This window comes from Aulostomus chinensis, chromosome 7, assembly GCF_037954235.1.
Source record: "Aulostomus chinensis isolate RoL2024-O1b breed Wild chromosome 7, RoL_Achi_v1.0, whole genome shotgun sequence".
NCBI lineage: Eukaryota > Metazoa > Chordata > Actinopteri > Syngnathiformes > Aulostomidae > Aulostomus > Aulostomus chinensis.
In genome coordinates this window covers 19,944,005-19,964,791 of record NC_141326.1, presented here as the reverse complement: position 1 = coordinate 19,964,791, position 20,787 = coordinate 19,944,005, and the positions used below count along the sequence as shown (strand labels likewise).

At 41.7% G+C, this 20,787-nt stretch overlaps 1 protein-coding gene across 1 annotated transcript in view; it reads right to left on the bottom strand.

Moving 5' to 3' along the window:
- Positions 1-20,475, bottom strand: part of otud7a (OTU deubiquitinase 7A) — a 39,741-nt gene extending 19,266 nt beyond the window's left edge. The window contains exons 1-3 of the mRNA XM_086209034.1: positions 20,342-20,475; positions 5,785-5,914; positions 2,357-2,510 (exon numbers count right to left, since the gene is read on the bottom strand). Coding sequence (XP_086065160.1) covers positions 2,357-2,441 — 85 coding nt within the window. The 5' untranslated portion in view covers positions 2,442-2,510; positions 5,785-5,914; positions 20,342-20,475. The remainder of the gene's footprint in view (positions 1-2,356; positions 2,511-5,784; positions 5,915-20,341) is intronic.
- Positions 20,476-20,787: the final 312 nt, after the last annotated feature.

Here is a 20,787-nt window from a genome sequence, read left to right as displayed (position 1 = left end):
TATCATCAATATGTTTTCATGATAATAACATGTCAAATCAAATGCCTACAGTCACTGGTGTCCTGACAGAGTTTTATCATCTGACTCTGAATCTCACCTTGGCAACCTGGGACTTAAGAGCAAGTTTCAGTTCCTTCTTTAGTATGCGGTTGTCATCACCATGTCCTTTCTTAAGAGAAAGCTCTAAAAATACACTCCACTTTACCTATCATGATGTATGTCGATATCTGACAGAAGGGCCTCATAATATTGTGACAGTATTTTCTCCTGCCTGTGTGTCTACCTTCATGTAACCTGAGACACAGTCCATTAATGGACTTCCAGCTTAAGAGGCCTGGAGGATGTTGTTGCCCTACCTCCCGACTTCCTGACATGATGATTCTCTGCTAACTGAACATGAAAGTTGGCAGCACTAATCACTGTCTCTCCTGCCAATCAATGCAAAACTGATTAGACTGTGTAGATCTCAGTAGTTTGAGCTGATTATCAAGGCACACAACTGCAGGTGTCTCACATGCTTGAGCAGGAACCTTCAACAGAAAGTATTGTTTCAGAGGGATCAGTGAATGGAAACACTCTGGCTTCACTCAACTCCTGTTATGAATTAAACCATAAAAGCAAGCGAACTCTAAAATACACAAGGGTTTATTAAGTCAATGGAAATATCAAACTGAAAGTTTAAAGTGCTTACTCATGGCTTGAGATGCCCTGACTCAAATTGTTTCCATTATCAATTACCATCAAGTGGTGGTTTCAATACCTAAGGAACAAACCTTCAAGTTGTGGTTTATTTTTCTCATCTTGTAAACCTGCTATGACTGGAAAATTATAAAAACAAAGAGATCAAACTGTGGTTTGGATGAGGGGTCTAAACCTTTTCTGCAGGTAGGCCAAAACTAAAATTAAATGGCAGGCCAGCGGAAAAATAGCAAACATATTTTGTGTTCTTGAAACGCCTTTTGTCTGTAGACCATTGCCTCTGCCTCTGTAGTATGTTTATTCGTGCCAAACTGACGTCCTGCTTAGCGTCTGCAACCTGATGCGATAATGACAAAATGACAAATTACTGGGCTCCCTCTAATATGAAAAGCATTTCACCTCACAAACACAGCATAAAAAGTGATTTATGTAATCATTGCTGTGCTTCAAAATATTATTATTTTTACTGTTGTTATTAACAACATTATTTACTTATTTACCTTTGCATCTGCTGGGTCAAACAGAACCTTATGACAGGCCAAAATTTGGCCCCGAGCCCCAGTTTATTCATTCGTGTTATGGAATTATTTTGAGATTTTAAAAGTGCATAGGAGCAGAAAACTACAAATAAAAGATTTGTTTGCATAATGCGTAATGTAATTTCCACTTTGTTCAAAAAGAAAAATGATCAGACATTTTTATCACATAGTCAGAGAGAATTTACCACAGATCCCGAGCATCCTCGAGCGTGAAGCTCCACCTATAATGGCGTCATGTTTCTCTGTCTGCCAGCATCTCCGTCTCATCATCTTCACTCAGACCGGAGAGCAGCTGACTGATTCAGGTATTTGGAAGCTCAGCTTACAGCACAAAGAGATAGCACGCATAATAGGACTGTCTGACATGGGCCGTGGGAGGGGGGGCACATCTGCCCGGTCTGAGTGCAGTGTCTTGTTTGGTGTCTGTTAGCGTTAGGAGGGGCTGAGACTAAAAGATTCCGGGACACGCGTGCGCGCGCACACACACACACACACACACACACACACACACACACACACACACACTCTACAAACACTACAAACACTCGACAAGGATTTCATCCCCTAATGGACGACTGATTAGTGTGGTGCATTTATGCTTTTAGTCCTGAACAGAAGACAAAACTACCCACATTTAGCAGAGTGTTTGACCAGATACTGGAGCATATGGACTGAATGGAATGAAAAATGCAATCTGATCTAACTCTAGATATTGATGAAATCTTTATTGACCTTCAGCCTGATTTCTGTTGCTGTGTGTGAACTTTTGCTCCTCTGTGTTCATAAGTATGTAAGCTAAACGAGTGCCAGTAGCACTTTACTCCTCAATGAGTTCCAAAGAATAGGCACAAAGCTCCACCGGGGGAGTGCACTCGTAAAACCGTCACACCAGCCTCTAAATCAGCAAGCTGGCTCACTGTTGCAGCACCCTGTCCTGCCTTCCTTTGTCTCCTTTCTCTTCCTTTCCCCCTCATTTCCTCCTCTCTGCTGACTTGAAAGTAACCACAGCACATTAGCGAATAGCCGATCAAAACAAACAAACTTTAAAAAAAACATCCTGAATATTGGGGTTTCTCTTTCATAGTTGTTTGACAGTCCCGGAGGTGCAAGCATCTTACCTTCCAGCAGGTCTCGTGCCAGACCCGGTTCTGCCCCTGTGGACCGAACAAAGTCTGACAGGACCGCATCCATGTCCAGAGTCATGTGATCATGTGTGTGTGCTGCCCAAGGTGCAGCGGTGGCCTTGGTGGACGCCAGCCTTCACGTTCTCATCTGTGAAAAAAAAAAGACATATTGTTTTACAGTAAATGCATTTAGGCTACACTTGAAAACCCAAACGGATTTCCCCTCTCTTGATCTAATCCCAGACAGTCTCCTCCGCCTGCTTTCGTGATGCGTAATGCTTCATAGGGTTGATAGTTCATTGTACCGTGAACAGCGCTCCACTTTTAGAGCTCCTCCTCCTGCTAACAGTCATAATATCCAGCAGATGTAACATCAACAACTCTGTCAGAGGTCGTATTCAGGACACACCTGCCTATCTCCAAAGCCTCTGGCCCACCGCCCAAGATCATAACAACTCTCTTCCTGCCACTGAGAAGTTCCTGTGACTGATCAAATATCTTGACCCCCATCATTAGTCTGAGTGCCCTGCACAACTGCTTTGTGGGCAAATAAACATGTTATCCAATATGTGGAGAACATGTTTACATCATAGATACATAAGTGTCGTAATGATAAACAAGCATTGTCTTCTCTAAGATGCACACGCGCTCCCTCTCTCAGCCCACGGAATGAATGAGTCCATGCATAGTGTTCATTCCTCTTGAAGCTGTGTGGGTGCCAGAGGAGCGCAGCTCAGAGCTTTGTCAGTGAAGAAACAAACACCCACAGGTTTGCAGTTCTGATACCAGGCCTCTGTGTATGGAACAGAGGTTTGAAGCCAGCTCAAGCTCCGTGGCTTTGACCTAAGAGGGGTTAGGGCACGCTGGAGACATCACTGCCTGCGGCCCTGGCCAGAGCAGAGAGCAGAGAGCAGAGACTCCAACTCTCAGTGTGCCACATGACATGACTCATTTACGAAGTGACAGACGTTCTTTGCTTGAAATAGAGCTGAGAAAAACAAGTGTTTCCTCTTTCTGAGGCTGAAGACCATTCTTACATGACAACACAATGGAGAGGACATAAGATCTTTAACTGATCATGACAGAAAAGTGTCTGAATCCGAAGCGTCCTCTCAGTCAGCATTCTTGTCACTAGAAAATTAAGCTCTGATGCGACTGACTGTTTGTAACAGAGAGAAAATATCTTTGTTCAAGACCCAGCAAATTTAGTCTTTATCATATGCATTATTAATGAGTTAAAGCTGCACTTCAGTTGTACAGTAGTTTAGCTGACCTACTTACTGTCAGCCATTTGCATTGTGTTGTACAAGTGTTATTGTACTGAGGGAATCTAAGCAGATGAAAAGTGCAGGAAGCACAGAGACGGTCAGTGGAGATGATGAGCTCTCACTATTACATGTCATTAGAGCCCAGTAGGAGCAATATTTGGCAGCTTGTTTGTTTGTAACACCAAAAGTTTATTTGTGTAAATCTTTGAAGAGCAAAGAGACAACATATGTGCTCACAACTACAGAGAATAACTGAGATTAGACAAGAATGATACCGGCATCGCTGGACAGTTATCTAATGACTTCATTTTTACCTTGAAGAACAACGCTATTCATATCACTTCCCCTGTGGGAGGTCATCATGACTTAGAGACTGCGGGCCCTATTTAAGTGATCTATGGTGTCTGGCGGTTGGTTGATTGTGCTACGTGTACTCCGTGTGTTCAGGGCGTGTTCTGTTTCATTTTGGTATTTGGAGGGCGTGTAAACAACTGAGGAGAAGTGAATGCTTCATATATGAAGACATCAACCTCAGAATAAGGGGCCCAAACACATCTTCTGCTTATATACAGGAGCAGCAGGCATCTCCCCAGGCCATTGGAGGTGAGGCAGGTCTGGAAGTAGGTGGTGGCCAATGGTTCCATGTTTTTGCGCATCAATAGAGCCACACTGCACTGCTCATGTGTTTGGTGAGCCCTTTAAATAGCACCAATGACCAAGACCAGCCTCTTCTTGGTCTACAGCGCAACATTTTTCTGGTGTCCCAAAACAGCAATGCGCAAGGGTTGCACCAGATCACGCCTCATTGACATAACTGAGCACCTGACGGCGCAGGTGGAGCGCAAGTTCCGTTGCTAGTGAAAGGGCAAGGGTGAAACATCATTTGCACCAGCTTGAAACTAGCAATGACACTCGCGCCTGACTGAGCGCCACCTTGTGCCACACTCAAAACAGGTCCCTGCATGTGTTTCAAATACCATGCAGGTCAGAGATACTTGGGACAGTCCTCAGTCCAGTTTCAGAACGAAATTGTGAACATTGTTTCGGACAACATCTGTCATTATAGCAGAGTACAATAAAACGATTAATGATGCTGTGTTTAGTGTGTAGGGCCATCGTTTACCTGATGGCCCAAAGCCAAGTCACTCCTTTTAAAGAAGTTATTATTAGCTGTATTTACCGGTATATAGCTTAAGTCCTTTAAAGTTGGGGACTGTAGTTTTTAGAAAATATTATTACACAGGAGTATATCGTGCACTTTGAAACTCTAGACTGAAGAGGGCTGGATAACATCACCATAAAAAAATAACACCTTCCTTTTACATGATGGCTTCTCATAGTGTTTATCAGTTTCAACTAGTTTTATGTGGTCTATTTTATGTATTTTTTATGTTCCTTTATTTGAAAAAAGATCTTCTCTTTGCTTTTCTCTTGGCTGAGTCTGATATTTTGTATAATGTGTACTTTATCTGGTTCTGTGACAATGTTTTGAAAGTTGTCATTCTAAATATTGTTATCATTTTAGCAATTAAGATGTGGTATCTCTCTCTCATGAAGATGATCTTGATATGAATGTTGTGTCCTGAATAATAAAGCTCACTAAAATGCATCAATAAATAAATTTGGTCAAAGGATGAAGCCTGTCAGTCTTGGTTTGGATCTGGTTAAAAACTTCTGGTGGATTCTTAAATTTTGACATATTTGACATATATTAACTTCTCAGGAAATCTTAAATTCAACCAAATGTCTCAGGCTTTTGGAAATATTTCCAGACACACGTAACGTTTCAGCTGTGGATCCGTATGTGATGGGGGGTCCTCTGCTACTGAGTTGACACCATCTTTGCTGCATCACTGCTGTAAACTGAAACTCTCCAGCCTCCTTCGCTATTAGCATGTAATTAACATGTAGTTGCACATAAATGTACGCATTTCTTTTAATGTGTTCATGTTCATCGTGTTTTTTGAGCATTTGCTGTTGGCTTGTGATGCTCGAGCAGTCTGCGTCAGACTTGCTCAAATTTGTCCCAGAGCAGTAGAAACACATAAATATTAGAAACATTATGTGAGCGTCCTGGCTGACTGAGGTTTACACTTAAAATGTTAATTAGTTGGAATAACGGCAATGTATAAATGACATAGTTATCAAACCTACTTTCTGTATTGTCGCTGAGGGTTGTTGAGAAGCCATCTGATGACCGTAGGACTGTCAGGACCAGACGGAGCTCTAGTCCATGGCTTCAGAGGCAGCAGAGGAGAGGAAGACACCGGGGAGGATGAGTACCCTGAAAAACACACACACACACACACACACACACACACACACACACACACACACACACACACACACACACACACACACACACACACACACAGCCATATTCAATATTATCCAAAAGAAACAATGAACTACAGCTGAGTCTGAGGCTGGTGTAAAAGATCAGACTGACACATGGCCGTCACCAAATCAGTGTGCAAGATTTTCCCCTCGGGACACCACTTCCTTCATTTGTCAATCTACCGACTCCTCATCAGACTGCACAGATGTACTGATAAGAGAATGCTGCAGGGATGCATGGATTCCAGCGATCTAAAGCAAATGGGATTTTATTTGCCATCATTTTTCTTTTTCTAATAAAAATGTGACTCATCAGATTTTACCACTAGATGTCATATTTCAGTAATTTAGAAAAAAAAAAGTTGATTTTTTTTTTTTAAGCAGCATAAACAGCTTCAAGTGGAAAAAGGAATGGTATATTTTCTTTCCCTCTTCTTCACCAGCAATGACTTCTGCTATTTTTTCCTTTGGTGCGATCACATTTTAAGATTCACTGACGAAAATGCGGGTGTGCGTGTGACACCTTAAAAAAAAGTGCAGAGCAAAGACAGAGCAAAGCCTCGCAATCTTTTACATAACAACATGGACAGGCCACTAAAGGCACAGAAGGTCACTGATGGGTTGTTGTGTTCCAAGGCAATCCTGCGTGACACAGCTGCTGGAGAGGTGATCATGTAGACAGAGAGAGAGAGACAGAGACACAGAGAGAGAGAGTGAGTGTGTGTGTGTGTGTGTGTGTGTGTGTGTGTGTGAGTGTGTGTGTGTGTGTTTAAGTGTGATTGTGGAGACCAACACACACACACACACACATATATACACACACATACATATATACAAATTATATATTGTATACACACATTATATATGTATATATATATGTGTGTGTGTGTATATATATGTGTGTATATATATATGTATGTATGCATATACATATATGTACACACACACACTACTACTCTGCCACCCTCCCAAGCGGATCACACCAGCCAACGCCTCTCTCCAGCCTCTCAGCAGCACACTGGCAAACTGCTGAGGAGTTGGTGTCAAAGCTCCTCTCAGCGTCATGCATAATTCACACTGAGGGTAAAACAGATCACCTCCAGTACATGTCCACTGTTCACCAGGACAGTGGCTCACAACAACTTTGATCACACCACTGTTTTACCTTTAAGATGTTTTGGTCCTTAATTTCATTGCCAATTGATGAGTTTTTGTTGCCTGTTACATGGAGTTTGAACAAGGAACATAAAGATTTCCTGGTGTTGTTTGGCATGAATAATGACCAACATATTAATAACAAAGTTACTAATGGCGGGCGGCATGGTGCTGCAGTGGTTAGCACTGTCGCCTCACAGTAAGAAGGATCTTTCTGTGTGAGTCTCCATGTTCTCCCTGTTCCTGTGTGTGTGGGTTCTCTCTGGTACTCCAGCTTCCTCCCACAGTCCAAAGACATCAAGAGGGGACGAGGCTGATTGATACTCTAAATTGACCGTAGGTGTGACTGTGAGAGTGAATGGTTGTCTGTCTGTATGTGTTGGCCCTGCGATGGACTGGTGACCTGTCCAGGGTGAACCCCACCTCTCGCCCGAAAGCTGCTGGGATAGGCTCCAGCCCCCCCGTCACCCTTAACAGGTTAAGAGGAAGAAAATGGATGGATGGATACTCATGGCTCCCTCTGAGAAATGCACATAAGAATCAGCTAAAATATTTACAATTACAGTTTGTTTGTTTTTTTAATTAGCTGAACACGTCTGTTAAGTCACACTTCGACATCCTCTTCCATCTTGAGTTCTGTGTTTGAAACTATATATATCACTACCTTCTTGGGCAGGACTCTACTAAAAAAGATATTTTAATCTCAAAAGGGGACAAACCTGGTCAAATACAGGTTAAAAAAAATTAGGCCGAGGATAGAATACTGCTTTGACCAGCAGTTGTCTCTAAAGGCCCATGTAGCTGGACCCTGACTTTAATAGGAGCCTGTACTGCCAAGCAACTGACCTCTCCAATTTATTGCTCCCAAAATGACCATCGTGCCTTTATTGAGGATTCCTCTTAGCCACCAGGCGAAAAATTAAAAATAACATTACATTTTTATGATCTTTTTTCATGGCAGCAAAGTCTTGGTTTAGTTAAATATTGAAATTAAGAACTGCGTGTTTCCATTACTGGTAATTACTGACAGCGTGTATGATAGTGGAGAACACTTGAGTCTAACAACGTTCATTGCTGACTGAATCCTCAATTTCGTGGTCTTTTGTGGACTGTATGGAGTTTTTATTCTATGTCTGTGGCCACATTCCTCCTCTAGTGTACCTGTAGAGATGCATGTTACTCTACCCAGCATTGTTAAAGAAGAAAGAGTGCAACTGGGAGAAAGATGATTCAAAGCAGTGTTTCTGAAGAGGATGCTGCAAATAAAAGAAAAACTCAGTATTCATATGAAGGATTAAAGTCAAAAAAAGAAAGCGACAGATGGCAAGGACAAACGACTGGTGTAGCTTTTCCTTATTGCAGAGCACTAAAAGACAAGAGACTGAGAGCAGACATGAATGCCGGGTCAGGGTAGTATTTGTGAAATATTTGTAGCGGCCCTTGACATTCAGAGAACTGATATTATTGACTTGTGTCTCATTACTTTGGAAAACTTCTGTTTTTCTGACAATTGCTGAAGACAAGGCAGGAGACTGACTGGGGCAGTGAGTGTTTAATGTTAGCAAGCTAGTTAGAAAGCTACAAAACCAATTTGAAAATAAAAAGGTAACTGTTACCTTGGATTAAAAACAAAAACAGAACGCCAACTCTGTACCAACTGCAAATAAAAAAAAGGGCATTAGTGTTGTTGCAATTTCTCATAATTAAAAAAGGGGGAGACAAAAGTTATACAGTATAGTGTTGAAGGAAATGTGCGACCAGTGTTTCGGCTGTGTGCCATGGATCAGACACATTCGTAAGAGCACAGTGAAGTGTTGTATTCTTCTCACCGTATCCACAAAGGCAGTCAGACACTGATACACATGAGTAGACACACGTTACATTGTTTGCTCAGTATGGTCCATTGACCCATGATCCATCAGACTCTCCATATTCAAGAGGGCTCATTTGCAGACGGTTGAAAAACAAACAAACACTAAAGCTCTCAATCATCAGTCTGCAAAAACTGTGGCGCACTGGTTCCACTTCCGCTGGCGCTACACACAACCGCACCCTACTCCTACCACACCTGCTGCATCTTCAACTCAATAATTAATTTAATTTCAGCTTCCATCAGATGGTATTTGCAACTGCAGCATGCTCATCGTTATGAGTTGATAGTTTTGAACTAAATCCAACAACAACTATCTGTTATAGGGTGGGGTGCTGCTTGAAAACATAAAAGCACATCAACCATTTAATCGTATCTAACAATATATTTTGAGGACCCCTGTCAGTTCATATGTCCACGTTACAACACAGAGCAATAACCCTACCGGTGCGAATTCTTCTGGGCGTTCAAATTCAATTAACCTTTTCCCAGAGGAGAGCTAACTTTTGAGAACCTTTTCTGAAACAGTAAATGAGTTTACAGACACAGCTGTTCAACTCAGAAATGAAAAAAATACTATATATACGAACGCTGGATAGCAGCTCCCCATTTGCAACTTCCTGTTTGAAGCGTCATCACTTTTAAGCGTGAAAACAAAAAAAATCAGTTGGCTGACAGTAACTGTGAAAAGACTGACTAAGACGTCCACGAATACTCTTCGTACAGAAAACAGCGCTGATCACAGGGAGGATGATCATTATTCGTCATTTAGTTTGACTCAATTCTACCATTACATAGAAAGGTGTCACTTGCTATTTCCCCATGAGGAGCATGTGTTTTACAGTTACACACACACACACACACACACACACACACACACACACACACATTAATAGCTGAGATTGTTGTCTCCATAGTGAACGTTGATCACCCACATGTAGGGAAGATATACAGCAGGTGGGAGGTGAACACACTGTACAAACACTAATAGTCTTCTCACTGCATCGCCTCCGCTAGTGGAAAATAGTTGGCGGTAAATTCTATACATGTACATCATGGATAGTGTGGCGCCGTATACATGCATATTTATGCCCTTAAATGAGCTTGTTTAGAAAAAGGTACGTCAATCAAACTATGCAGTAATTGTTCTTCATTTATCAGGAAATACTGCCTGGATCTTTGGAGAGGTCTAAGTTCTTCAAGTGCACCTCAAGTTAATGAATGAAATGTTGATTTAAGAGACTAACTCAATGCTTCCTGCTAGAACAAGACTAACGCCCAGAAAAAGCAAAGTGAGCAGCACCAATTTAATGAGTCAACAGGACTTCTGAAACCTGAAACCTCAGCTAGATTTACAAAACAGTGGCAAGAGACTTGTCCAGCAAGGGTCGGAATAATAAGTGGGATTTTTCAAAGAAAATGCCAACTTTTTAGGAAATACACTTATTGTTAATCACTTTTAGTGCCATAAAAACAGAGAGATACACACTCCCCTCGCCTCTTTGTAAGCTTTACTCAGTTCCAAACCCCCAGTGGATGGCTGATTTAGCTTCACTGCATAGTGTCTGAAAAGTCATCAAATACACTTATTTAATAAGAGATGTTGTTGAGATGTTATTTTAGAGTCAGGTACATAGCTGGAACTATGTTCCTGACAACTAGCAGCAAGACTGGTACGACTCATCATGGCCCGCTTTGCTGGAGAGGAGGAGGATGATTACTTCTGGACAAACTGAGACAATGAGTGTATCTCCCAAAAAGTTCTTTTACAAAAACACAAACATTCTGATTCAAAGAGCCAAATTACTCCTCTCCTGGACATGGACAGAGTAGGAGCTTAGATAAACAGTGGTGAGGCCAATTGTGGCTTCATCACCCATGGGTGAGCTCAACAGCAGTTAACGGGGAAAACAGGCTGAAACTGCTTTGTTGAGCAATGGTGGATAAACACCCGGTGGTCCCCCTCTCTGACCTGCATGTGCATGTAGTGTATATATATATATATATATATATATGCGTGTTTACCAAATCAAAGCCAACAGAGCAAGTGCCTCCACAAAGGGTTGCCAAAAACACAGAAGACAGCTAATAAAAGATGGCAGTCACTCTTATCTAATTATCTAAGACTCATTCACATGCCTTTGCACAGCAAAATGTCAAAGCACCCTCTCAGTAACCGTTACAGAAAAACATCATGTTTTTCCATTGACGATGTATAATGTTTTGGTTTTTCCGTATAAGATGAAATGGTTTATATCAGGGTTTGATGGTATAATTCAGTGAACGGTTGCAGAAATATAAAAAACACATTGTTTTTTTGTTTGAAATATGTTCTAAGTATTATTTCAAAGTCCTCGCTTGAGAGCACAAGCGTCAATAAGAGTTTCAATGCTGACTAGAACCTGAACTTACTTTTCAGCCTTCACATCAGTCGGTCAGCTTCAGTCTCCTCCTTCTACCAGCACAATGAGCCCAAGGGGGATTGTTCATATCTAACATCCCTGCTCGGTTTGTGTGTGATGGCAAATGTGCATCTGTACACGCATGAACAGTGCCATCTATATGGCATGTTATGTTACGGTATGTTGTCTGAAACAGCACCTGGTACAGGTCTTCCCCCAGTTCCGGCCCATGATCTCTGAATCATCATCTCTCCAACTCAGTCTGTGTTTTGTGTTTGCTACAAGGAGCAGTTGGACCTCCCCTACTTTCAGGACTGACAAGCACACTGAAAAAACCCGCTGCTAAGCCCTGTGTCACTCATATGAGAAAGACAGGCAGTAAGGTGGAGGCTAGGAAACGTAGATCCTCTATAACATCTGTGTGCTTTTACTGGAGTGTGATACTCTCAAGTAGAGCTCTCGAGTTGGTATTGATAAGGTATCCTAGGGTACTTGAGATACAAATGCAACATGCAGAGGGATGGTGGCGAGTGAAGGTCCAGTAACCGCTCCTTTTGTGGATATGCGGAGAGTAATACACCAAGACAACGGAGACAGCAATGTTTCCACCAGGCTAGTGTGCAGTCACGACAGCTTGAAACATTTCTGAAAAAGACTGAGTCTGTGTGCGAGTTAATTTCGAAATGCACGTTTTCACCATGACTTGTTTGTCAGTGAGCAGGATCAAGGACTACCACCTTTAACCAAATGTGCTGGAGGGGTGTGGCACAAGGAGCGAAGAAAATCGCTCCACTCGACTATATTCATACATAAATAACTACGCCATCTCGTGGTGGTAAGAATTATGAGGAAAAGAAAGTAGAAAGTCACGTATCATGAAGAAAATGGGGATAAACATCTGCATACAGAGATGGAGGGAGCAGTGGAGGAAGTGATATTTAATCAACCTCAGTGCAGGAGAGTCATGTTTGAGAAGAGTGAAGCAGAAGAAGCTGTTTTGGCAGCAGCAGCAGCCAGCTTTTGATTTCATGTCGCAAACATTTTTGTCCTGTTTTTCGTCACTGTGGCATTCACATGAACCCAAACCATGACCTTTTCCTAAACTTAATCAACTGATTTGTGGCTAAAACTAACCTCACCGCGCTGAAGATGTGTCATATCAGAGGGTCAGAGCAAAAGACTCCTAAATCTGTATCGGTTAGGATCGTGACAATTCTGTGGTATTTGGCAGCACAACAACAACCAAATTTCTAGTGTCGTGACATCCCTTCTCCCAAGTCTTGACCTCCAGGCTGTCTATAAATGAATCATACACACTTTTTCTTCCTCAATCCTTCACAAAATGTTGAGTCTCTGCAGCTGCCCTCCACATGCTGGGAGAAAGATGCTGCTGGAAGCAATAATGTCACTTTACATCTCAGTGCTGCACTGCACACTGCCAGCACAGCATATGCATGTGAGTGGTGAGTTGTCAATTTGCACTAAATGCATTATAACATTAATATTTGAGGTAAATTTCAATCAATGCTGCGGTGCACAGCATGAACACGAGCAACCTAAGAGACACCGCTGCTCCTGGAGATGTTGTGTTTAGAAGGCCAGGCTACGGGTCAGGTGAGACAGAGATTGCTATTCATACATCTGCCCTTCTTTAAATTTACAAATCCAACATGTAGTGCTACAAGCAATGCTCAAGCCATAAATCCATTTAAGTTCATCACTTCCAGCAGAGCTGCAGATTCAACTCAGCTGTGTGTGCTGCGTGCACCCAAACAAAGGTCTGGTTGCTGAGAGGCACACGAGAGAGCGTAACCCCTTAAAATGTCAGTCCCTCCAGCTTCCCCACCACAGCAGCTTTTTTTTTTTTTTTTGCCAAGCGGGGCCTTTTAAATCAAGTACCACGAGCAGGCAGCTGTGACCGAAGATCGAAGCCCCTTCTGAAACAGCAGGTTCTTCACTTTTTGTTGATTTAAAGAACATTCCTCCTAAAAAATAGCAAACCATAGTTGCAGTGGTTATAAATAACTAGCGTAGCACCCAGACTAACATTTACTAGTGACATGGAGAAAAGGGAATTCCAGACATAGAAGCCAGGACTAGTTAGGTGTGCACAGAGGACATCCAGCACTGCCAGCTATCTGCATATCTATCTAATGATCCCACGTCAGATAAACAGACCAGCAGGCTGAAGCCAGCTGCTGTTTCCTATGTGGGTTTGTGTTGAGGGAGTTTGTCCTCTCAAGTAATGAACATTCAGAAGCCTTCGCTGGCTGTTGCTGTCCTCACCACCTCTGGACCTACATTCAGCGTGACATCTGTAAAATACATCCATAACAACAGTAAATGTTTTCCAAATCAGAAATCGGTGGTGTGGATCTGCACCATCATTCCAAAATGGCAACCAAATCTGATATTCCCAATCACTTATCCCATCTTTAAGTACATTTTTATGACACTTTTGCATTTGTCTCATACAACATGATTACATGAATTAAGTGTGTATGTAAGCTAAGTGCATGACTCTTTGCATTTGTGCTTTGTATAAATGATGCATACATTTAGAAAAATAAAAAATAAAAACACACACATATATATACATATATACACATATATATATACATATTTTCACACATACATATATACACATATATACATATACATATATATACACACACACATATATACATATACACACACATATATATACATATACACATATATATACATATACACATATATATATACATATACACACGTATATATATACATACATATACACACACATATATATATACACACATACACACACACACACACACATACATATATACACACACACACACACATACATATATACACACACACACACACACACACACACATATATATTCTCTGAGAGTAATGGCTCTCTGTGTCAGGAGCTGCCTGATCACAAAGTTAAGCGTTGACAAGAACTTCCTTTTTCACATTCCACACCCAGATCTAACTTGCCATTGTTTCCCCTCTGGTGTGGGCGAGACATAATTATCCCTACTCAGTATCAGCTGATCCCCAGATCCCAGGTCCTGACACAGGAAAGGTCTGATGAGCAGTTTTGAGTGTAGGATATCTGGTTTAAAAGGAAACTTTATTACGTGACATCTCACACATCTTCTCACGTCTTTTAAGGTTTTTTTGTAAGATTTCTTTTTCATGGATTTACGTTCATGGATACAGTTTATAAATTCAGAAATTACACACATGCAATATTATATTACACAAACTTACTATCTTTTCAGACAAAATATAAAAAAACCCATTTAGTTTGTTTTTGCTATGAGCAGACTTGTGACTGCATCAGCCTAGACACCTTGCGGATCACACCGTGGTTGTACCGAGCAGCTCGCAGGCGTGAGTGTGACCAGGGGTAAAAGAGAGCGACACTCTCAGTCAACTACTACTGACTTTCCTGCCATGTGTGTTTACTACCTACATTCCATGTTTAGTCCACTGCAACTTATGGTTTGTTGGTGGACCTCCACAAAGACAGACTTGTGTACCATCATGCTGCTGATACGAACCTGGTGTTTCTGGCTTTACCGCAACATTACTGTACAGTACAAATACTGATCGCAAAGGGCTCATCTTTTCCTTTGGTGTTCTTACCACAACATAATACCAACACATGAGTAGGTGGGTATAAATTCATTAAATTTCCTACTGCAGTGCAATTAATCTAAATAGTATAGAAATTGTTCAGCCTTTTCCAAAAAAAAAAAATTACCTGCGGTTGTTTTTGCTCGGCATAAACATGTCTATTGCCAACTGGCAAAAAATAAATATATACATAAATAAATAAAAATTGCATTTTCTCTGAAAAAGAAGGGTTAAAGGAAAACAAATATACGATGCACAGTTGGACTAAAAAAAATTCTGCTAACTACAATAAACAAAAGCAGCTTGAGTGGAACCTTTGGATGACATCAATTTATGGACAGCTTCGCGGCAAATGAATATTGAAGAATTTCTATGGCAACACACGTACTATACATGTAACCTTGGCTGGTCTATTCTCAATAGAGACAACAGATAAATACCAACACACATGATGACAACTGTTCATGATAAAACACAGAAATAGAATAACGGAGAGAAAACAATGCACTGATTACTCTTGTTAAGTGACATTCTGACATGAATACGATGCTGGTTTCATTATTACTTCAAAAGCTCCAAAACAAAAGGTGGTTTGTTTGTTTGTTTCTCCTGCAGGTGGTTCATTAATCCCAGCCGTCTGTGCAAACGTCTTTGACATTCACTTTTAAGTACAAAATGCTTGGCCTGTCACATGTTCGCTACCCCGAGTTCGAGTGCATTTGGTGGGTTTTCATTTAAGTGGCACACTGAGTTTTTATGCGTTGATCAACTCCACACAGACTTCTGCAATTTGCTCATTTAAAGTTCTTCTTCATCCTTATTTCAGCAATAAGGAGTGCCATGAGGAGACAGTTTTTGTGTATTTCTGAACATGTGTCATCATCAGTCTGGCATTAGCAAATTCTACATTATCAAACTGAGCCTGGCATATAAACGCCATATCTAAAACACGTCACAGGGGGATGCATGTATGAATATGGATGAATATTGATTTCAAACATACACTATTTATTTTTAGAACAAAAAAGACTAAGTATGTTTCAAAAAGTGATGTATCTATTTTCATATCAAGAGACCTTTAGGGTCCGATAAGAAAGTTGGGGGGGGGGGGGGGCACAACATGCCTATGGGAGTATGTGGGAGGTAAAGCGGTAGGATGAAAGTAGCTGCAGGGTGAATTGTGAGTGCAGACCTACTGTACATTCCAGCAGCTTGACAAACTGATACAACATTTTAACAAAATAAAACAACAGTGAGACTTTTATATTAGTCTTGTTTACTTGAACAACTTTGCAGGAATAAGCTTGGGCCATTATATCATCGGTATTCTCCTCCCTCTCTGCATTTTTCAAAGGAACTACAACTACAAACTGTGAGTTAGCAAGCTGGTAGCTACAGTCGTAAATATTAACGACAAAGTTTCCTGAACAGAATGTGATTTATCCTGCTGTCATTTTGCACGGTGCCATCACTGCATCCTGAGCTTAGCACCGCCCACCATGACTATGATTGGCAAAGAAAACTACCAAAAAAGCTAGGATGATTTTTGTTTTTCACTGTAGAATGAGAATGACAACAGGTTGAGCCAGATGTTTGTCCTTTGCTGGCTCCTTCAATACAGCAACATCTGGCGACACAGTTCCTCAAATTCTGTTTGCTTCAACTCTGACGTTTTAGTTTGAAGTTGGCATATTTTCACAGTTTTACAACATGAAAAAATAAGATTGACACTTCATGTATTGGCATTTAGTGAATGATAAGATATCTTTCAATTCTCAATCATATCAAAGCTATTAGGTCAGGGCCATAAACGTATCGAAGAGCGATAAAAGCCTACAGAGTATTGCAGTATTTGTTTTCTTTATCTAATTTCCTGTACGATGCTGAGCAACAGTGCTGCTGCTCTGCTTGTCTCGATAGTTTCTAACCTGCATTTTCCTTTAACGTCTCCTTCAAAGGAAATAAAGGGTGAGACAAAATGGAGAGACACTCAGTTTCTGATAAATGCAGCTGGGTTTCGCAGAGAAAAGGAGGCCTGACCTCTTTTTCTGAGTGAATGAAAATGACCTACGCTGTAGGCCTGCACAAATCTAAATCGAGTCACCAAGGGTTTCCTGTGCAACGGTGTTCTGTTTGATTTAGAAACTGCTCCCTTGCTGATTAGAGGCAGGACAGAGGATAGTTGTGCTCATTTGGTCGTATGGGGAGAAATGTTTCAATGGCAGATGTCTCCAGCAGCCAGCCTGCTCCCAGACTCAGCACCAGACAATTCAAGCAACAAAAATGTAATTAGCTGCAGGAGGAACATGCGCGCACGCACGCACACACACACACACACACACACACACACACACACACACACACACACACACACACTCTCAGGCTATGGCTGCATCAAGATCCTCAGGTCAAAATGTGAACATGTAAGTCCCATCACAGACTGTGAAACATCTCGATAAAGGCTGGAAAAAAATATTAGTCACAATCACTTAGTCACAACCACTTAAACACACACACACACACACACACACACACACACACACACCACTGGTCGTCTTCCTGTCTGGGGGGAGTCATTCTGTCAACCGATGCACAATATTGGATGATAATCCAAATTACAACTAATTTACTGCTGTCAATATCCGAAAAAACAAACAAAAAAGTTTTGTACATACTGAAGCCCACATTTGAAATTATGAATTTGAAAAGAAACGTCATTCTTTAGTTCCAAAACCTTTAGAAAAGCCAAATTATGCTTCCACAACAGAACCGATACTCTTGCCTCCCCAATTCTCTCAACTTCCATGAAAACACCTTCTAACTGTTGAAGGTAGTTAGGCCTCATGTGGAAAAACAAGGGCAAAAAGTATGGTTGATATGAAAATGTTTCAGAGATATATGATCTTTATCATGCTGCTAATACTGCTTATCAATGGAGTCAATCATTTAATATCTGTGCAAGTTATAAAGTGCATTTAATTTGGTCTGCAGGAGCAGTATTTTATGAGAAGTGTGACAATAATAAACTCTGCCATTAAGTAATCAAACAACACAAGCAGGGAGAGTCCATGTTACTCTGGTGAAGCGGAGCGCATCTGCTTCAATCATCAGTCTTCAGAGAGCATCGGGACTCTCAGTTTTGTTTTCCATCCATCCATCCATTTTCTACAGCTTATTCCTGTTAAGAGTCGCAGGGGGGCTGGAGCCTATCCCAGCAGCCTTTGGGTGAGAGGCGGGGTTAAACCTGGACAGGTCACCAGTCCATCGCAGGGCCAACACATAGAGACAGACAACCATTCACACTCACAGCCACACCTACAGTCAATTTAGAGTATCAATCAGCCTCGTCCCCTCTTGATGTCTTTGGACTGTGGGAGGAAGCTGGAGTACCAGAGAGAACCCACACAGGAACAGGGAGGAAAAAAAAACAAACAACAGCTAGCAGCGAGCGAACGCTGACGCCAGTCGAAAAGTCAAGTAAATCTTTGATTGAAGTATGCTGTCAAATATTTATTTTTAAAAAAGATTGAGGCTCAATAGATAATGTCCTTCCTTCGTGTCTAAGGATATTGAATTAGAAAATACGAGTGATAAGACTTCAAGCGTGAAAGTACTGTAGGTGTGTGCTGGTGTGTGTGCTTGATGTGAGTCCAACACAGTTTTTGACTGATATGGGATATGGGTTTGGATTCAGGCTTCCAAACCGATTTCCTGCTGCTCCACCCGCCCCTGCCAAATGTGTGAGTGGAGCCCCTCTGCCTGCCTCCTCGGCCTCCAGCTGACCTCCCTCTGCCTGCAGGCAGGACTCTTAACATTGCTTCCCCACCTGTAGAGAGAGATGTCTGAAGAACAGGGCCCACTTCTAAAACCGAGCCGTGATTGGACCGTGATTACCACGGCCACTTAACGCATTTCATTTATTCTCAAGGACTAAACTTTGCAGATATCAAGCATGAAGACATTGAATTCTTATTTCATTAAAGGAACAGGATGTTTTCATTAAAAGAACTGGTGTTTTTTGACAACTACAAAGGTGAATTCTCTATACTGAGGTGTTTGAAGACAGTCGTGGGCAACTGGCAAAGATGTTTGCAAAGGAATGTCATTCGGGATCAGTCAAGGAGCAGTTTGATACAACTCTGACATGAAAGCCCAACTGAGTTCAACAACAGCCGTCATCTCTGCTCTGCTTTTCTGTAGCTAAATGCCAGTGACAGGAACAGAATTCACTGTGGTAACTGATCAGGTGCCAAGCGCCCTCTCCCCAGTGCCCTGCTGCACTGAAGCCCTCTGTGGAGCTGGCATGGCCTGGCTTAGCCTGGCAGCCACCGGCCTCAGCTTTGTAGAGCTGTCCCGTCTATTCAGGCTGTCTCCAAAATCAGACTGGACTACTGTCCGCTGCTCGTCTCCCAAAGCAGAGTGAAGGATGAGGGCAAGGGTGATAGCAGGCTGGATATGTAGTGAAGGTACGACAGCAAAGAACTTGATGACATGGAGATGATAATGTTACAAATGAACAGGTGGAAACCTTGTTTGACTTTATTTCTATTTATAAGTGCTGCACCCAGCTCATACAACTGATATAATGAATGATATAAATGTGATTTTAAATTAATTAGGTGAATTAGTGGCATCACCACACAGACAGACATGGTTTGGGAGACATAAACCAGGCCAACAATAAAAGAAACATATGGGCTCCAGAATAAAACCAGACAGTGGTTTTGCTGCTATGACTTGAGAATTATCAACCTATATGAGACTGCTATGCATTCCCTTTTTATGAAACATGCTCTTTTGTATTTCATCATCACCTTGTTAAACCATCTGTCCCAAAATGCAATGGGATGATTGATATTCCATGTCTGTAAATAGAAGGCTTATAGCTTCAATAAGCTAATGGGCTATTTGTTTTAATATGGGCCACCATCCTAAAACATAACCCGCTTATATATATATATATATATATATATATATATATATATATATATATATATATATATATATATATATATAAAACATAGCTAGTGTACATCTCAAATGTTATGTGACTAAGCAGAGACAACATCCGTGTTGACAGCATTTAACTCCGCTTTCATCCCAGCCCGTCGAGGAGATTTGTGGCCTCGATGTATTTGGCTTCGACCTAAAATAAAGGTACGGGGCTGAAGTTGAATGCATCGAAAGCACGTACTCGCATAAAGACAGGTGCACCTGTCCGCAGTGGTAGCCTATTGTGTTCACTACCAAACCAGCCTGTGAGTCGGCCCGTAGCGCTGAGTAGAGAACAACAAAAACCAGAGTCTCTTACCGTCCTATTTTCAGTCATTACTCCCCATCGTAACGTTTTCAGTCCAGACCTCTGACGAACCGTTAATTCCTATCTGGCCGTCTCCCTCTCTCCCTCTCTCTCTCTCTCTCGCTCATCCCCATGTCATATTTCTCCGCTGCAGCAGAGCAAAACCACGCCCCCTCCGACAGCCGCTGCCGTGTGACGTCAGCCGTCCCAGAGAACGTCTCTTCATACGCCTCCGGTAATTGGCCGCCAGAGGTCGCTGTGACGGTGCAAAAACACACACCACCACAGCTCGAGTGTCTGGGCTTCAGCTGATCAAATAAGAAAATAACAACACGGAAGTCTAACCTATTTTCATTTCATTTTACTGCTTTTCATTTACCTCCCCCCCCTAAAAAATACAACGAAACACAACACAACTACCCTTAATTTAAACCTTCTGACTGACCATAGAGAGGGAA